Consider the following 18,880-nt stretch of genomic DNA (forward strand, 5'->3'; position numbering starts at 1 on the left):
GGCACCACCTTCTTTCACCAAGTGGCATCTGTGTGATGTGTTTAAGCACCATCCAAAGCCAAGCAACATTTTTTGTTAGGCTTGTAGGATAGTGCCGCTGTGCAAGTACAGCTTGCCACGTACAAGCCATGCTGCTCAGCTGACCAGCACAGCTTTCAAGAACTGAAATATAGCTTCTGCCTGATATAAACTTATTAGCTCATCTGCAGCTGGCTGGGGTGATGTAGCACTGCATTGTGCAACACAAGCAGTTTTAGCAACCATTCATGCCTGCCTCACATTTCTGGGCTGGTTACTCCAGCTGTGGTCAGGGTAGACGAATGGATAAGAAGGAACCCCCAGCCATTGTCTTACAGTTCCCACTTCCAAGCTATGCCCTCACTTCAAAAGTGGGGAAAGGCACCTAATCTCAGCTTACCAACATCCACCCATGCCTCCCTCATGGAGCTGGGTAAATGATGGGAGCTGTTATGGGGCAAGCAAAAGCACTGTCATGTATCCAAAAACCCTGAAGAACATTATGTGCCTCCATCAAGGGGAAGGATAGTGACTAATGCTTTAAGGCTGTATGCAGGAAGATGGCAACTGGAGTGGAGAAGCAGCAGAAGAGAAAAATGTCACCTCAAGGGAGGGGAAGCCCCAGCAGAGCAGGGGTGCACAGCCTGTAGATCACATTTGTCTGTCCTTGGGGACAGCTCAGACACATTGCTGTCAGCTCCTGTTACGTGAAGCTAAGTGACAACGGCAAGGAGGCACTTATTTTAAGAGGAAATAATTATTGCCATCACTTTTATTGCGGAGAACTTAGCCCCTCCCAGATGACTGGAAGTCGTGATTGTTTAGGGTCTGTCAATAGTTCAGGGTTTGTCGATGTTAATGGCACCGGAGCAAGCTTTCACTGGAAAGGAAACTGCTTTTGCAGCAGAAAAGCACATGCATGCACAAGCACTGAAGAAGAGATCATATTTTCCAAACTGTCTGGCAAGAGCTTGATAAAAAGCATGGCACATACCGTCTATTTAGCTGCAGCAAGCAACAGATACCTCGAGCTGCTGGGAGAGAGGCTTCTCGGTAATGCAGAAGTAATCCCCAGCAAAGGATCCATTTTCAAAATGAGCGTGTAAGCGAAAGAACCGAAGACCTCCAGCTGATGCGAACTGGCACAGGTTTATGGCAGACAGTGGGATGCTGCTGGTGTACACAAGGAAAAGCATTTGGGCCTACGTGTCTGTGAAACAGCAAGAGAAATCCAAATAAACCAAGCTCCAAATAACCAAGTCTCTCACATCTCAGACCAGTTGCTCCCAGGTGGCTCCAAGTTTTTAGATCACCCGTTTCAAGTCACCAGTCAAGATGATAATAGAAGCCCACTGACTGCCATTTCCATTCCTTAATAAATTCAGCTGGGTTTGCTCATATATTTTCCTCTTTAGCCATGCAGTAGTCTTGGGTCAGATATCAGGCACACCAGGCTGGCATGAACCACCACTGCTCCGTTGCGATAGGGTAAACCCAAGTAGCTCCATCTCTAAACACGGCTGCTCATCCCACATTACTCAAGCTGGAGCTACCAGCATTAGCCCTGCTTCTAGCCCCAGCAGCCCATCCCAGGAGTGACTCATTTAAAGCAGCAAATAACAGATAAATAAATGCATTGCACGAGCAGTGGTGGAGCCCCCAGAATGCCGCCGCAGACCTGCCTGTGAGAAAGACAACTCTGAGTGCCGAAACCTGGGATTAAGACACTCCAGCGGCTGCCTCGCACATCTGGTGTGTGTTAGGACAGATAGACTGGCAAGAAAAACACACACGGGCTCCAAGCAGGGCTGGTTAACCCATTCATGACTGAGCTGCCATGGAGCGCCTGGACAGCCTAAGGACTGCAAGGTACCTGACCTTGGGAAAGCTCAGCTCAAATCTCAGCATTGGCCTGTGCTTCTTTGCTGATATTGGGCAGTCAGGGAGCAATTCAGGTGCCTAAACATAGGTGTCAAGTGCTCCTGAGGATGCCTTGGGTTGCCCAAGACATCTGCCAAGGCCTGGCAAACATCACATGGGTCCAGTAGGAAACCACCTCTCTGCGTAACCAACCCAGGGCAGTGGGCGGGTTCTACAGTTAGGCCATCTCTTCCCCTTCTTAAACATCTCGACCCCAGCTGTCTGGCCTTGCAGTAGAGATAACCCATCCTTTTTGTCCTGAGGTTGTAGGGCCATTGGGAAACCCATGGAGCACCCACCATGGTGACATGCTGACCGTGGTTGGGCGCTGTAGGTGCTGCTCTAGTACCAATCTTACTGCAGTCATGCCATGCAGGACAGCTGCCTTCCCAGCATGCACAGCACCTCCTAGGACATATTTTTGACCATGATCCAGTATAGAACCTGGGTAAAGGCACCACTGAGCCCCTATCATAAAAATACACCCGTGTCTTCCTTTCACTGATGCACATCCTCAAGGTTTCTCTTTGTGAAAGGCTCAAGAACAGAGCCACCATATGAGAACACGTTGCCCAGGCACTGGGCTTCAAAGGATGTCAAAGCACCTCTTCAGTGAGCCCAGAAACTCAACCCGATGGTGAGCTTGCTAGGATGACTGCTGTTGCTAAGTACACCCAGGCTGCAGGAGCTGGGTGTTGCCTTGGGCAGAGCAGAGCCCTCCCTCAGTTGCACAGCAGGCAGGTGGGCAACATCCTTCCCAGACAGGTTCACACGGTACCAGGAGGGCTGCATGTGGCGGATAACGTGAGATCAGCAAGTCCTTGTGGTGTTTCCTTTGAGCCCTGGAGGACCACAGCAGGTTTGCGCCGTCAGTCAGAGCCAGATTAAAGTCCCAGGAACCTGGCAGTTACCAATTCCCTCTGGAGCCTGAGCAACAACTTTTTTCGGGACAGGACTCCCACTCCCTCAAAAAAAAAAAAAAAAAAAAAGCTGTTCCCAACGTCACTGTGATGCTGAGGCCTCGGAGCACCTCCCAGCCAGGCATTCTGCCCAGATGCGAGTCAGTGTCCTGACAGAGGCAGCATCCAGGCCGGAGGAGTGCCCAGCTGGGAGTAAACCGAGCTCTAGAGAGAGCCCCAAGGCAGCAAAGAGCCTGCTTGGTCACCGCACAGACCCTGGAGTGTGGGTCACAGGGGTGACAGATGAGAAGGGGGGATGCAGGCAGAGCATCGGCCAGAGCTGGGTCAGTGGGTCAGTGGGGGTCAGACGGAGGGGCCCAGGATCCCTAGGGCATGCCAAGGTTAACCACTTCACTGCCACAGAGCCAGCTGTGATACCTTCTACCGTTCCAGTTACTGCTAGGAAAAGAGCTTTCAGATTTTGGGAAAGGCCTGGAACTTCCCGAAGCAGCACACAGTATGGAATCTACACATCTGGGGAGGATGCTCAGACCAGGGGGGTGGAAAAATCTTCCTATTTTCTCCCACCTTCCCAAGCCATCCCTCCACACACCTTGCACATCTCCAGCCTGAACGCAGCCATGCCCACGGATCAGCACCCATCCTGTTCCAGCTGCAGGAAGCCTGGGAAAGCCCATGCAGCTTTCCCAGGGCAGCATGGCTCCAAACAGGCCCTGAGCACTCTCCATTCCAAGGCCAGCACCCCACCCTGTCCCAAAGTGTCATTGTACCGCCTGGCAGCAGCTTTCCCCTGGGGATATTTCCACCCTGGGGGATTCCTGCCTGCTCCATGCAAGCAGTAAAGCCCTGCCATGCCCTAAAACTCTGCCTGGACATCATTGCCTTCCTCATCGTTGGGGATTTATCAGGTGCTGTTGGATAAATCAGGCCAAGCTGAGCTCGCCCCCTCGTGGGGTGCAGCCAGAGGATGCCTGGGACCCCCCAGCCAGAGGGGTTGCATGCTCCAGAGGTTCAGGTCGGGATGTGCCTCTGCCCTTCTTCCTCTGTAGAGGTAGGAGCCCCAGCATCACCTCAACCAGCAGAAGTGCTTTTTCACCCCACCCCAGCATAGCTGGTACAGCAAAACCTCCTCTTAGCAGCCCCCAGGATGGTCCCCGCGGACAGCCAGCCCAGCCTTGGCCACAGCCAGCTCCAAAATCCAGGGGCAAAGGCATTTGGAGCCAGGCTTCACCCCAAGAGTTTTAAAAAGCCAGCCCTCCAGCCAGCAAATTCTCTTCTATGGTTTAAAAAACAAATAACATTCAAATCAAAGCTGCAGGGCAATTCCCTGCTTCAACACACGCGGCTCCAAACCCACAGCTTTACACTGCAAAATAAGCTCGGAGGCGAGGCTAGCCAGGCGCTTGCTTTTTTTTTTTTCCCCAAGGAGAAAGCGGCAGTGAAGGCACCTGATACCTCCCTATAATTAGAGGCAGTTCCTTATCCCTAATGCCATTGCCAGGACACCTATATCCAATTTGGAAATGCTGAATTATTGCCCAGCTTCATTAAATTATCCATCTGGCCCTCCACTGTTTGTTTCCCTACTATTTTTCCACTTTAATGAGCTCAGCTGATTCAAACTGTGACAAGTTACTCCTGAGCAGGGATCAGCCCTTCCTCCATCCCTCCCCCAAGGAATCCTGTGCACCGAGGGGTCCAAAGACACTCCACATATCAGTTTACCCAGACAACCTCCTTTCAACCGCGGGTATACTTAGCAACAGCAGTCATCCTAGCAAGGACCCTCGAGACTCCTCTAAAGATCTGGAGAATCCAAGACAGCTGGGGATAGACATGGCAAAGGAAAAGCCTGGGGATCGCTAGCGCAGCAGAGCCTTTCCCCGGGTGGTGACCATACATGGGCTGCCAAGGGCTCCCTGCAGCTCACAGGGTGGGAAGCCCCAGAAGGAAGGAGATGGGGGAAGTTGGGAGAAGCTGAACTCTCATCTCAGACCCCATAGGTGAGAGAAACCTGCTCCCCTCAGGTGCAGCTATCCCATGGAGCATATCCCAAGCCATGGGATTAGAAGCTAATCAGGGGCTGTATGAAGCTTCCAGAGCTCTGCATAGAGTGCTCTGAATAACAGACCAAATACACATCGAGTTATCTAGGCAGGTTTCTCCCACACCTTTGGCCCCCGCTCTCAAGGCAGGGGGGTTGGCTCCTTCATCCCACACCGTGTTGTCCCATCCAGGCAGGACAATGCAAGCAGGCAGCTCCCCAGAGCCCACCCCAGCTTCTCGCTACTTTGGGGAAGGCTTCACATCAGGCTTACTCTGCAGTGCTTTCCCATATAGCAATTCCCATTCATGGAAAAGAGCACAAACACCAGTTTGGTTTAGGTGGTGTTACACCGGCATCAGCAAGACTTTCCCAGCATGTCCCCATTTGTATGAGGAAATGGAGTAAGCTATGTCCAAACTAGGATTTCTAGGGCATTTTCTACTGCAAGCTCCCCTTCTCTATACACTGGGCACAGTTAAACAGATAAGGTTCATGGTTTAAGCAAACCCAGCAGGTTTTTTTTGTCTCCCTGTATCTCCTCACTGTGCATTTACACCAGGGAGCCTCAGGATCTACTTTCCCGGCAGCTCCATCACAAGGCTCACACCTCCAGCACACCTTTGCCTTAGGAGCACTGTCCTGACTCCATCCACACACAGCACAGCTTGAGAACAGCTTTGCCCTCAAGGAGAGGAGGTCCGAGAGATGAGCCAGCCACAGGGTGAGAAAAGGTAGCCTCAAACAGCAAGAAAACACTTCCTCCCTCCATTTTGGGAGTGGAAATCACCAGAGCTTAGCAAGTGTTTAAAAGCAGGAGAATTTTAGAGCTGCACATGAAACTATTACACAAGTCGGGAGGGAAAGTCATTCTCCATATTTTAAAAGGAAAAAATGAAGTTATTTTTGCTCACTACTTTTACCACCGAGGTCCGCATTCCATTAAAATTCTAAAAATGCAGCCTAGGAAGGAAAGGATGTGCCATCCTGCTGTCAGTATTCACATACACGCTTTTTAAGCATGTTTCTGCAGGCTGTAGGAGCTGGAGTGCTACAGAACAGACCTACCCCCCCCAGACAGCCTCTTATTTAGCTGAGGCTCCAACAGGAAATGGAGAAGGGAACAAGCTGACCCTGGCTCACCAACAGCCCCTACCACCTGCTCCTGGCTGCACCGGAGGGGAGAAGGAAGGGTCGATTGCCTTGCCCCCTCCCAGCATCTGCTCCCTGCTTCTGCGAGGTGAGATGAGCCCGTGGCAGAAGCATGGAGAGATGCTGGGAAACTCCTGCACTCCCCCAGCAGCCAAGGCTTCCCCTTTGTTTCAGCAGAGTCTTGTGTGTGGAGCTTTCCAGCGCCTTTTGAAGCTTCCAGTGAAGCCTTCAGCCAAGGCTAATTGCTGTCAGGTGTCAGCCAAAACGCTGCAACCACCAGTGACAGGAGATGACACACCTTTCTCCTCTCATTGTCACTCAAGGTGGGTTTTTTTTTCCCTATCGATCAACATAAACTCTGCTGGCTTTCAGAAGCCTTGGGGAGAAATGCTAATGGGAGCTTTGAAGCTGGAGGTGAAAATTCAGGCAACCCCCCAAGCTCCCTGGATGCTCAGCCTGAATCCAGTCCAAATCTGAGTACTTCTGGGTGATACACCTCAGCCGAGCTTATCTCTGTGGGCCTCCACCCCAGGCAGATGCGGTCTCTGCTATGGGTCTGACTCCCTTTAACCCCCATGGAAGCTGTCCACCTTGGAGCAAACAGACCCCACATCTTACAATCTCTGCTGGTAAAGCAGCAAAGCCGAGCGGAGGCTCGGGGAGATGTATAACCTCACCAGACAGCAACCAGCCTGAAACATTGCCAGGTTAATTCAGTTAGACACGGGGGACACAGCAAGGAATCAGATGTGCCCAGTGATGCTGCAAGGAGAGGAGGCAGCTGATCGCCACCCACTAGTCTTAAAGATGGGGCTGATTTCAGCTGTGGGGCAGGTTACGGTTACCAGACCCCTTGCTGAGCTTGCCTGCTGCTGGACCTGTGGTTCCTCATTCGATCAACACCCACTCCCCACCACACCCGTTCAAAGAAGAGGAGACCTTTAGGAAGTCCAAGTCTCTCGCTAGTTGGAGGAGCTTGTCAAAAGGCTGGCAGAGCATCTGACCCATTTCATCCTCTTGGGTCAGCATTGTTTTGGCGATGCATCCTCCTTTCCCACCATGACCCATGCAGTTTCCCAGCCTCCCGGTTTCCCAAGACTGGAAGGCAGCCCATGGCATTGGGGTGCCGGATCCCCAGACCTCACCTCTCGCTCTTCCCAGGGGATTCATCTCCTACTCGGTTGACACCTTCTGCACCCTCCTGGCACCCCTCAGAGTCTGACATCTTCTCCCCTCGCCGGCACGGTGGCCCTGCAGACAGCTCTGGTGTGAGGGTGCTGCTGCTGTTTCGTTTTTCCTGTGTTCAGCAGAAGTGAGCTGTGCCGGAAACTTCATGGGCTGAGGGTTTGGGGGGATGGGAGTGGGGCAGACGGAAGGCAAATTTGGGGTGGTTGTTTTGGTTTTGGATTTTTTTTTTTTTAAAAAGGGACTATTTTAAAGTTTTGCTTCTGCCAGCAGCTCAAAATCAGGAAGTGCTGGGCTAACCCGAAGGGAAAGCGTGGGGCACAGACATTCCCACCATGGCAGGGAGAGGGGTGACCCACCGCTCCCCCAACTGCCCATGCCGCTTTGGGGACACCCAACAACTCTAAACTATAGCACCCTACAACGCACCAGGGACCAGAGTGCTGCTGAGGTTGTCCTGACTTAGCACCTCTCAGAGCTCTCTGGAGCCGAGGGGGTCTGCTTCTGCCCTGCAGCCATCCCTCACCTCCCTTCCCAGCTCTCCTCCTTCCCCACGGCTCCCTGCTGTTCCCACCGTGGCTGGAGGGGGCTTGGACCCTTTTCTCTTTGTCTGTCTCCACTGGTGAAGAACGAAGCCAGGAGCTGGTGGTGCAGCCTGAGGAGGGGGTGCCAGCAGAGCGTGGTGGCATGGCCTCATCCTTTCCTCCCCACAACGAGGAGGATGAGCATCCCCAGCTTCAGAGGTGGACCAACAGCAGAGAGGTTTCCCCATCCCTGCAGCCTCTGCCAAAGCCTCCCTGTCCCCAGCAGGACCCCCATGGCAGAGGCAGATCCCGCTGGCACCATAGAATGGGGGAGGGTCCAGCCCCCCAGACAGGCGACAGCAGCCTCTCCCGCCAAAGCTTTATTTACACAGCTGCTGCCAGGACGCAGCTCTTCGCAAAACCAGAGAGAAACGGCATCCAGGCGGTGCCGCTGAGCCCGGGGAGACGGCGGGGACAGGAGGGGGGGGAGGATGGGCATGAAGAAACTGGCATTTAGGACTCGCCAGCCTCAAACATCTTCTTTCTGCCCTCCATGCCAGACTTCTCCTCGATGTTCTTCCTCCAGTCACCGACATCGCGGAGGTCCTTCTCCTAGGGGAGGGATGGGCATGTGTGTGTGAGTGGTGCCCCCCAGGGTGACAACCCCCCCAGGCAGGGCCTTTCACCCATCCACCCATGGAAAACCCCTTGTCATTCTATCTATGCTGTACGTTTTTGGGCTGCACCCTCCTTTTTCAACATCATGGGTGCCAGAGGAGGAAATATTGAGCAGGAAGAACAACATTCTGCAGGAAGGCTCACCATCAGCCCTGTCTGTCACACAGACAGGCGTGAGCCCCAAAAAATGGGGGCCAACTTCTGTATGGGCACAGGGGGGAGGGAAGGGGTACCTTCTCGGTGTCCTCCTTCTTGACTTGCTTCAGGTTGGCTCGGAGGTCCATGCAGACCTTGTGCTTGGAGCCCAGCAGGGCCCGCAGCATCGCATCGGCGGACATGCGCACCCTGCGCAGGGGGGGCCTCTTGAACTTGCCCCGTAGGTCAAAGAGCTTCTGGCTCAAGTCTTCCAGCTGCGGGGGGATGAAATGAGGGGGGCAGAGAATGAGCAGGGCATGGGTTTCATGACACAGACCCAAGTAGCGCATGGAGGCATGAAAGATGGGCTGGAGACTACCCTGAAGGATGGCTCCAGGGGAGACTTACCTCCTTGTTAGTCTTCTGTAGCTTCACCTCTGTGTCATACCTCTCCTCATCCACTGACTCTATCTTGGCGTGAAGCTTTTTGCACAGTTCCTGGGAGGAAAAGCAGAGAGGTCTGATCACTGCTAGGCCCCACACACATGATTCCTCCCTCCTCACCACTCTGGCTCCGAAAGACCTCAGTCCAGAAGACCAGATGAGGGTCAAGACCAGACAGCAAAGGGTGGCTTGCAGGCCATCTCCTGGTCTCCGTGCTGCTGGTCTCCATGTTACTGGCTTCATGCAAATACTGCTTCAACACATCCTTAGAAGTGCAGCTTTCCTGCCAGCCAGACCCCTATTTTTGTAGAGAGACCCCAGCTGTTCTCAAGCCAGCTCCACACCCAGCCAGCTCCAGGGCACCCACACGTGAAAAGGGGGTCAAGATGGGAAGGCAAATCTAGAACCACCAGGCTGACTGATGGATCCTTTCTGCTCCAGCACAGTGAAAGGGTTAAAGAAGCCTTTACCTGAAGTTCCTGCATAGATCCTGGGAGTGACAGAGGAGGACAATGCTCTGACAGGTAGTTTTGCTTTTCAACTTCTTTAGCAGCTGCTTCTCTTTCTATTTCAGTGGCAGCGAGCTGGAGCATGGCACTCTGGAAAGCAGCAGGAGGATGGTCAGCATGGGGGGGAGGGGGTTGGCAAGGGAGGGAGAGCCCTGATGGAGAGGTAGCTTGAGGAGCTCCCCATCAATACCAGCGTCTCCAAGCAAGGGATACTGGTGGAGACACAGTAAAGAGTAGAGAAGGGTGTTGGGAGTCCCTACATCGTGCATTGTGGCCTCTTCCAGGAGGGAGAGTGCTAAGAGCTGCATGGCTTGGGATGGGAGATGGGATGGTTGGGATACCTCACCCAGCCCCAATAGTGCCACGTACCTTCAGGTGCTGCCGACGGGCAGTGGCTGCCCTCCTTTTTTTCTGCAAGTGGGGGAAATGAGAGAAAAGCAAGTTATTGGGTGCCCGTTGCCCTTCCCCATGCAACCCCACAGTCCACCGAGGACCTGCAGCCCTGCCAGCGGGCTGGCTTCAGCCAGGATGGATGGCTTGACACACAGTGGGTCACCAAACCAGCAGCACTCAAAGAAGAAACTCAGCTTTGCCAACCTCAGGTAGCTAAAACCTACAAAAAGTGCCTCAGGAAAAGATAATGAGGGTGATGAACTTGAAGATATAAAATATAACTTCAAACTTGGTTTCTTGGGACTTTTAGCCTTTTCTTTAATTTCCTCTTCATGCCCACACGTGTTTTGCTTTGCACTCAAGCTAATGGGCCTGATGCTGCCCAGCACTTGGGAGCCATGGGATGCCTTTCTGTGCAGATGGCACACCTGGGTGAGGATGGCCGGGCAGGTGAAAACATGAAGGCTCTGTAATTTCTTGGAGCTTGAAAAGACCCAGCCCAGGGGATGCTGAAGCGTGTTCATCACAGCTGGAGGACAGGCATGACTACAGGGTCTGCGGGCCCGGAGGCTGCTCTGGCCAGGAGAGGTGGAGGTGCACAGGGCTGCAGCTGCAAGATGCAAGCCAGCTCCTTCTTCCCTGGGATGCCAGGTGAGAAAAAATCTGGGGACCCTGGAAGACCAAGCCTTCCCTTCTGTACCCGTGATGTGCGGGAACAGCAGCAACAGGTCTTCTGTTTATAGAAGAAGCCACAACTTTGATGCTGCTGCATTGCAGCTGTTTCCTCAGCATCTTGCCCAGAAGACCAAGCAAAGCCGAGCGTGGGGCAGGGGAATGCACACTAACATCTGACGTGCCTGACGCGGGGGAGTAGAACAGCAGAATGCAGCCTTTGGGTGTGAGTCTGTGCTGCATAGAGGAGGAAGTGGATAAGGATCTGCAGAGCAAAATGTAACAAAATCTGACATGTTTTGCATAGGCAAATGGTGCTAAGGTCCTCCTGATGGGACTGGAGGTCTCTGCAGAGATAAGACATTCAGCTCAGGGATGCAGTGCACTGTTAACCAGCAGGATTTTGCTCGTATGAATCCAGGCATGGGCCAAGATAGAGCAGATCCCTTGAGCACTGTTATCCCAGAGCTTATTCTCCATCTGAAAACTGGTACCTTAGCACAGAGTGCCCTCCCAGCCTTTTCTGGGGGCACTGGGTTTACTAGGGAATAACAGCACTTGTTGGACATCAGTACCATGTTGTGGAGTTTCTATGTATCCCTGAAATCCTCTTTTCTCTCAGTGAGGACAAGCTTGAGGTTGTGGTGTTTTGGACATATGGGGAGGTGCCAAGCAGAGATGGAGCAACTTGCTGAGAAGAGATACAGGGCGACAAAGCCACGCACAACCCTCCCACACCTCCCCCTGCGTTTCCCCAGCCACTCATGGGCTTCAAGCCCAGCCAAAATCCAGGGAGAACTTGCTAAGGATGCAACTTCCACCCTGCTCATACTCCTCTGGGTCCAGACCTCCCTAGACAGCCTTTGAGAAGCAACCTGGCAGTGCTTGGTGGGCAGAAAACGAGGGGCTAGATGTGAGGAAGGATGAGAGGATGCTAGTCCAAGGGCTGGGTGGTGGATGGGTGATGGAGTGGCTCTGGACCACTGCCTTCCCAGCACCATCTCGTGGCTGGCTAGGGAAGCAGGAAAAGGAGCGGGGGAAATCTAACTCCAAGACAAGAGGCAGAAAAGACCTTCAAAAGGAATTTTTTTTTCTCCCTTCCATCTTTACCAGGAGGAGTCAGCAAGAAAGCCTTGACATGAATCATTCTTACACACACACACTCCCCAGCAGCTGTGTTTCCTAAGGAGGAACCGAGAAGCCAGGATTGAGAACATGAGCATCACAAAAGGAAAAACGCCAGGAAGACACACTTACCTCATCACTGTTCAGGAAGAGCAGATGGACAAGGAAGGGAAAGAAGAGAAAGGGGAAAGGGGAGAAAAAGGCAGTTAGCATCTTAATTGGAAACAAGCAGTGGAATCTTAACAAGCGTAAAAAGTTGGCAGTTGAACAAAAGGTTTTAAATGCCAACAATATATTAGAGACAGAAAAATGGGAACTTACTCAGACATCTTGCTTTAGATGGTTGTGAACCTGCAATGAAAACCAAGAAAGAAGGTTCACAATTATTCATGCTTGTGGTGCCTTATTTGGTTTAAAAAAAAAAAAGCAATATTCCTCTAGAGAGAAAAACAAAAAAAAAAAGAGGAACAGGTTTGCTTTTATTTCCCAACTTCTCCAAATTTTCATCATATAGGGAACTAGGCTGCAGTTTGTGGACAAGACCCGAACACATGCCTATTCACAGCCAGACAAACCTGAGCATCAGGGGACTTCTGGAGTGGAGCAAATGGTGCTGGGCCAGAAAAAGAGAAATTTGTGACAGTAATTCCTGCAGGTGTGTCGCTTGTTCGACCCCCAGGAAACCATTTTATGCAATGAAGGAAAAAGAGGGAAAAAAGCTATGTTCAGTTTACTGCTATATTTCGCCATACATTTCCCAAGTGGGGTCCATGAACAAGAAATGCCCCAAAGCCTGCAGCGGGTTGACGCTGACCCCAGGTGACATGGAAGGACTTCAGAGGATGCTGTTGCTGGTATTTGCATCCATTGCGTGGGGCACGGGAGCCTCTCGCAACAGCCTCAGCACGGATGACGTAGAACGAGGTTGAAAACTGTGGAATTGGTAAAGAGGTTCCCCAAACAATTCCTTGCATTTCTTTTAAGCGGAAATCTTACAAGTGCAATGCTGCATATTAGGGAAGAGATTGGAAAAGTATATTTGCTTTGCTGTAAATTATTTCCCTGTAAATAGAATTTTACTTTTCCAGCAGAGCAATATCTCCTGCCTGTATCTCCTCACGGAAGGATGCAGGGATGAGCTCAGACTAAGCTAGCCCTTTGCAGAGCAGGCAAGCCCCCAGACCACAGCCATCTGCAGACCCAGGAGGCTCTGTTGGGAGGTGAAGTGTTAACGGGGGTTCATGCCCGAGGGAGAAGGCACAGCTTGCAAGGCCAAGGAAACTTTATCCTGGAAAATGTGCAGGCCCATCACATTACTTTAGGGAGGAGGGGGGAAAAGTGCTTCTAAAAATGGTCAGGGAGCTGCAGAAGGAGCTGCAGCTGTCTCCTCGGACAGCAGCCTGTCCCCGGTGCCAGCCCCGTGACTCAGGGAGGTCGGGGCGATGCGAAGCAAAAGCCATCGCAGGTGGCTGAGCTACAGCTGAGGGACGGGGCGGCCGAGGAACGCCAGCTATTTTTACTCGCGCCCCTTCCCCGCGTGCGCACGCACCCACTTCAGCAGCAGCGATGCTGCGAGCGCCAAGGAAGCGAGGGATAACGCCAGGCTGTGTCTGTCTGCCTGCAACATGGGCTTAAATCACCTGTTCCAGCGGGGGACACAGTAAATTTGGATGTCGATCCATGTCCAAGGGTGGTTTGGGGAAGGAAGGCACTGCAAGGACTGGGTTGGGAGTTGGAGGAAGGGGTGTAAGTAGGGAGCATCGCCGAGGTACCGCAGGCAAAGATCCCGCGTCCCGTGGCGCCGGGGAGGTCAGCGTTAGGGAGCCTGGGCTCTGCTTGCCCTCACCACTCAAGCCGGAGAGCAGAACCAAGGGAGGGGAAGGCATGAAATCAGAGAAAGGAGGTCACTGGAAAAGCCAGAGGGAGATTATTCTGATGCACAGACCCTCTACAACAGGCAAAGGATGGAGAGGTTTTTAATAGCACTCCCGTTTCTCCAGCAGGTCACCCCCACCTGGTATTTCTCTCCCTAAAACTCAGGTGAGAGAATCTGCTGCCCCGTCACCCCCTAAGAGCAAGCTGGGTCGTTAAGAGACATGCAAAACGGCTCACCCAAGTCCGGAGGTGCAAATCAGAGAGTGCCGCTGGCTGGACAGGACAGAGTGGCGAGCCGCAGGCAGCTGGCTGAGTAAGGAGGTATAAAAGGGCTTCTCGGGTGGCTCAGCAGAAAATCCACCTTCTCTTTAAGGGCATGGAGACCTCCTCAGACCAATGATGTGCCAGAGTCCCTTGTGCACCTCCCTTGGCTGGGGCAGCCCAGGCAGCTCCCCAGGAGAAGGCAGCCACCGGGATGGAGGGGTGGGGAGTGGGAGGACATCTTCTAGTGGGGTGGGCAAGCGGAGTCTCCCAGGACGATCCGGGGCGGTGCTTTTCCTGGGGAGGGAGCCTTCCTCCCCTGCTTCCTCCCACCAACCAGCCACACTAGATATAGCTTCAAGGTTGTGGGGACCCTGGGCTCCCTGCATGCAGACATCCATCTGCAAGGCCTCTAATAAAATTTCCCCTTGGGGACACAGAGTGGGGCTTATCCATGGACAGGGGTGCAGCTCCATTCGCCTCCAAGGGCTTGGGAGCAGCTCTGCCCTTCAGGAATGCAGAGAGGAAAGAGCCTGCTCCTCACAATCCACCACCAATAGCATGTGTAAGAACGATCCCTGAGCTACCATCTGTCACTAGCATGCTCTTTTAACCTCACTGACCACACGGGAAACATTTGCAGCTCCTCCCCGTGTTAAATATTGCAACACAACTATGTTTTTTTTAAGAAAACAAACCTGCGGAACAGTTACAGGCAGCCCCAAGGCTCACGGCAGCGTCAGGGGCTGGGGACAGGCAGCAGAGCATGGGGGAGCAACCCCACGCTACCAGCAAGAAGGGTAATCCCCCTCATGGGATGCCCCCGGCCTGTATTTCCGTGGGTCCGGAGGAGAGGCAGGTGGAAATGTCGCTGGAAATATTCACCAGCCCCGGTCACAGCACATGAAGCGTGTGTGTGTAGGGGATCCCATGGAGACAGGAGCCCAAACAGCTCCTGCCCTCCTCCCCCAGCCCAGGCGCTCCCTCCCCTTTCAGCTGGGGTTTTTTAGGCTGATTCAGACACGGCCCTGACAATATTTTCCAGGCACCTCTCATACACTATATAGATAGTGTCAAATCCACTGCTGCAGGCTTCCTGTGTCATCAACTTTAGTATCGTGCAAGAAATGCTGAAGATGCCAGTGAAAGAAGAGCAAATCCTTGAGACAGGGCTGGTGTCTTGCAGGGGTTTTCCCCCATAGCAGGTGGAGGAGGGAGAAACCTCTGGTGTGGGCAGGACTGGGTCCGCCGAGGATTTATCCCTCTGAAATGTCGAGAGGTAGATGGTTTGTAGTGAACATCTCGGTATCAGATGGCCTGTAGATCTGAGCTACCCCCTTTCAAATCCACAGTGAGACTCCTGGAAATACACAGAGAAGGTGCAGTTCAGCAAAGGTTTTGGCTGGTTGTGCCCTCATCTGGGTATCCATGCAACAGCTATGGGTCAACACCTAATGAAGGAGCAGAGATTGGAAAAAGATATAACAAGGATCAGCCTGATCCAACCCTCATCCCCACCCACCTCCTGCACATCTGTGTCCTCTGGATGGTGAGCTCTAATGGATACAGGGATCTTCAGCTCCAGGCAGACCTAGAAAACACGGAGGTTAAACTCCAGCAGCTCCTGCCCCTCAGAAGAATCCCTCACTGCAGTTCCTGAGGAATACTCATTAGTAGAGGCATCACTGTACCCAGCATCCATCTCCCATCTGGACTTCAGCAAAAAACAGACAGTTTGACAGGAGGAATGTCTGCTTCTCGTAAAGCCAGTTTCTCAGAAAACAGAAAAATAGAGTCCAAAGCAAGCACATTTTCGTACTGCAGTCACCCTCTACAGCCAGAATCACCCCTTCAGGGACAGCTTAGCCACTAGACTTCTCCCAGTGCCAATGCCATAAGCCATGTTTGACTCTAGAGCTAAACCTGCTCATTATTACTCTTTCCAAAGTCTCTAGAGGCATTTTCTTTAGAACACAATGCAGCTACACACATTCTAGCCACTGCTGGCCCACTGTTCCTCCAGAAACAGGCTCAGGTCTTGGTGGAGGGATCAAAACTGGGGTAGTTATCCATTTAAAAATTCCCCACACCCAAGGAGTTTCCTTCAGCCCAGTGAAATGAAGGCTGGCTGAACTTCTTGGAGTCCAGGCATGCAGCACTGCGAAAGAGATTTACTCTGAGTTCAAGGGTTTGGCTATTACCTTGTGATAGTAAAGCGTTGGCCTAAAATAGCTGAATAAAGAAGTTGAAAGAAGTCCCATGACCAAAACTTTGGATAACAGATGTAGGATACGCAAGGAATATCTTTCATCCTCTGGATGAAGCTCCTTCGGTGGCTTCTGTTGAGGAAAACCATGGTAGCACCCGAAGACTTCAATCTGCAGTGATGGAAAGGCTGTGTTCATAGCCAGGGTTAGGATTGCTTGGTTCCCAGCTCAGCCCCGTGTATGGACCTCACTCCCAACAGGAGCTTTTCTCACTTCAACCCAGGACACATGGACCAGAAGGTGCCTCAAACCCTGCCACAGCCCAGCCCTTTCTCCACAGCCCCAGGCTGCGTTGGCAGGCCCTCTGGAAAGCCAACAACCAACACCTCTGCCCAACGCTGGTCCGTGCCCAGGCCTCCAGCAGCTGATGTGTCCGGGAGGTGATCCCTCCAGCATTCCCACTGAGCCTGCCCCTGGATAGTATTACCACAGTGACACGACACCTGATCCCAATCCTCTGTGTGTGTCTGCGCGTCCTCAGGCCCTGCTAAAGATCAGGACATGACCCAGGACCTGCCTGGGGAACAGGCTGAGACCTCTGTATGCTCAAATGAGTACTGTTGCACTCTCAAAAGGTCTCTTAGGCTCTCTGTGCCAAAATGAAGCAGCAGCCAGAACATTGTGTTAGTTAAAAAAAAATAGGCTACTCAAAAAACCAAACAAACAAACACACAAAAAAACTCAGTGATAAAGCACAAAACTCTTCTTTTCCCCAAGGTCAGCAACTAACCAACCAGTGGCCACGTAGGGAGCAATTCCCCAGAAATTATCTATTTCAAGCTCACTAGCTTTTTGCAAGATCCCAAAAGCCACATTTTATTAAAAAGCTGGCAGATCCTCAGCAGCCTCACCTACCTGCAGAACACTGAAAAAGAGCCGTGAGAGAGGACAGCTACAAGGAGATAACCCTTTGGAAGGTCTTCTGGAGGCGCTTTGCAATCAGGCTTGGAAGGGAGGGGATGATCTCAGACTAGGAGAAGGCTGAACCAGCAAAACTCAACACCTAACCCCACCAAGCATCTTTCAGCAACATCCCCCAAAGCTGCTCACTTCAGGGTGTACCTGAGAGAAGAGTTTTCTCCATGGAACCAGACCTCACTTTAGCACATACCCAAAAGTCTGAGGTGGTATGGGATGAGCGCAGCCAAAGCAGAGACCTTCAGAGGAGTTTGGTTTTGGCCTTTGAAGATACTCCAGAGTAAATTTCCCCACCAGCTTCTTATGACACCAAGGCCAAATGTTTTAAGTGGGCTGTCTTAAGTGATGCCCTTCATGCCAAAATTCAGGCTTCTGTGTCAGAACTGCTCTGACTTTTATGTAAGTTAAGGGAAAAACATTCTCCATCCAGGACAAACCCAGATACCGACTGGGCAGAAGCCTCCACCTGAGCCAGTCACCTCCTTCACAGGCAATGGGGAGACCTGGCTGTGAAGGTCTCCCCATTGCCTGGGGGGGCACACTTTTTCTCATCCTAAACAAACAATGAATGATTCACAAGTTGAACTGCCCATTTCCCACAGGGGGCTTGTCCCCAGATAACCGGCTCAGATGGGAGCATCTGCAATGTCCACGTTCATGAGCAGAGTGATGAAATGCCTGTTTGCAAACCTACCGTCTTCCCAGACACTGCTCACAGGACTTAAGATACGGGTTGTGGTGTTTGCAGGTCAAGGCTTCATTTCGGCTCTGATGAACTCCTATTCCTAATTGACTTTGTGTTTGTTTCTGCTCAAATTAAACTGCAGTAAGTGCCCACAGGGGTTTCATCACCTCTGCGTGAAGCTAACAAGGCCAGTTGAGAAGCCCCATCTTGTTGACATGCAGCAAGTCATCATAGACGGGCACCCACTCATCTGTAATGCTGATCTTTGGGGGACATGTTTTACCTGCCAGCAGGAAAGTGATGAAGTCCTTGAACTTCTTCTGTCCCGGATCCATCCTGCTGAGACCTGAAATACGAAGAAAGGGGAGGATTAGGGTTTTTTAGGTCTTCGCACAAAGTTCAAATGGAAAGAGCCATCAGGGAGCATCTCTGCACATCCTTTATCAGTCCCATTCCTTGGACTGGGCTGTTTGGGGCAGGAGGCTGATACGCCACAAGGGAAACCCTCCTCCCTTCCTGCCCACAGCACTGAAAGATGCACCAGGGTGTAAAGTGGTCCTAAAAACCCCTCCACGTCATCAAGCTGACCCAGAAGTAAAACACGCCCAGTCTGGGGCAGGAACAGTCCCAAATGTGACAGCCCCAGCAGCAGTTGGGACAGGCACAAAGGGGCAGGAAAAGGAGCAGGAAAAAGGGGATAGGGAAAGGAGTAGGGATAAGGGTAGGGATAGGGGCAGAGCTCCTTGCCTCTCTCTGAGAATCTGAGTGTCACCTCCACAGCAGACTAGGCCAGGGCAGAGGAGGAAGCAATCACCCCAAAAAGCATCAGTGTACCTTCCCGCAGTTCCCCTCCCACTGTTCCCTCCGCCCGGATGCTCCCAGCTTCAGCACAAAGCCCCCCGCTTTCCGTCCCTCCCAAGACACCAGCACCCAGGCATGACCTCTTCCTTCCATCCTGGTTTGTGGGGGTCTCCCACCACCTCTTCCCAGCACCCCCCCACCAGAGTTTCCAGCAGCCATCCCTCCTGCCCCACATCACACAGGACCCTTCAACAAAGATTCCTCCCATCACCACGGTGCTTTAACATAGGCAAGCACAGGATGTGGGGGCCAGTGGGTGCTGGGGGCTGATGGCAGCCCTGCCACTCTCCCCAA

At 52.4% G+C, this 18,880-nt stretch overlaps 1 protein-coding gene across 1 annotated transcript; it reads right to left on the minus strand.

Annotated features, from left to right (window-relative positions):
* Nucleotides 1-8,238: 8,238 nt before the first annotated feature.
* TNNI2 (troponin I type 2 (skeletal, fast)) lies at nucleotides 8,239-13,868 on the minus strand. Its single transcript, XM_010152064.1, has 8 exons — nucleotides 13,832-13,868; nucleotides 12,041-12,070; nucleotides 11,852-11,858; nucleotides 9,899-9,940; nucleotides 9,491-9,619; nucleotides 8,985-9,074; nucleotides 8,675-8,851; nucleotides 8,239-8,375 (listed from the first exon to the last, which is right to left on the minus strand). Exons 2-8 carry the CDS (start codon nucleotides 12,046-12,048, stop codon nucleotides 8,277-8,279), a joined length of 552 nt encoding a protein of 183 aa, XP_010150366.1. The 5' UTR covers nucleotides 12,049-12,070; nucleotides 13,832-13,868; the 3' UTR covers nucleotides 8,239-8,276.
* Between the last annotated feature and the right edge of the window lie 5,012 nt (nucleotides 13,869-18,880).

The sequence above is a fragment of the Eurypyga helias genome, unplaced genomic scaffold, assembly GCF_000690775.1.
Source record: "Eurypyga helias isolate BGI_N326 unplaced genomic scaffold, ASM69077v1 scaffold40875, whole genome shotgun sequence".
Taxonomy (NCBI): domain Eukaryota; kingdom Metazoa; phylum Chordata; class Aves; order Eurypygiformes; family Eurypygidae; genus Eurypyga; species Eurypyga helias.

Excerpts from the sequence above, each read along its gene's own strand:
- TNNI2 (XM_010152064.1), bottom strand. Across the intron at positions 9,620-9,898 it reads CCCGTCGGCAGCACCTGAAG|AGTGCCATGCTCCAGCTCGC; the intron begins GTACGTGGCACT and ends GCTGCTTTCCAG. Across the intron at positions 8,376-8,674 it reads AGAAGGAGGACACCGAGAAG|GAGAAGGACCTCCGCGATGT; the intron begins GTACCCCTTCCC and ends TCCCTCCCCTAG.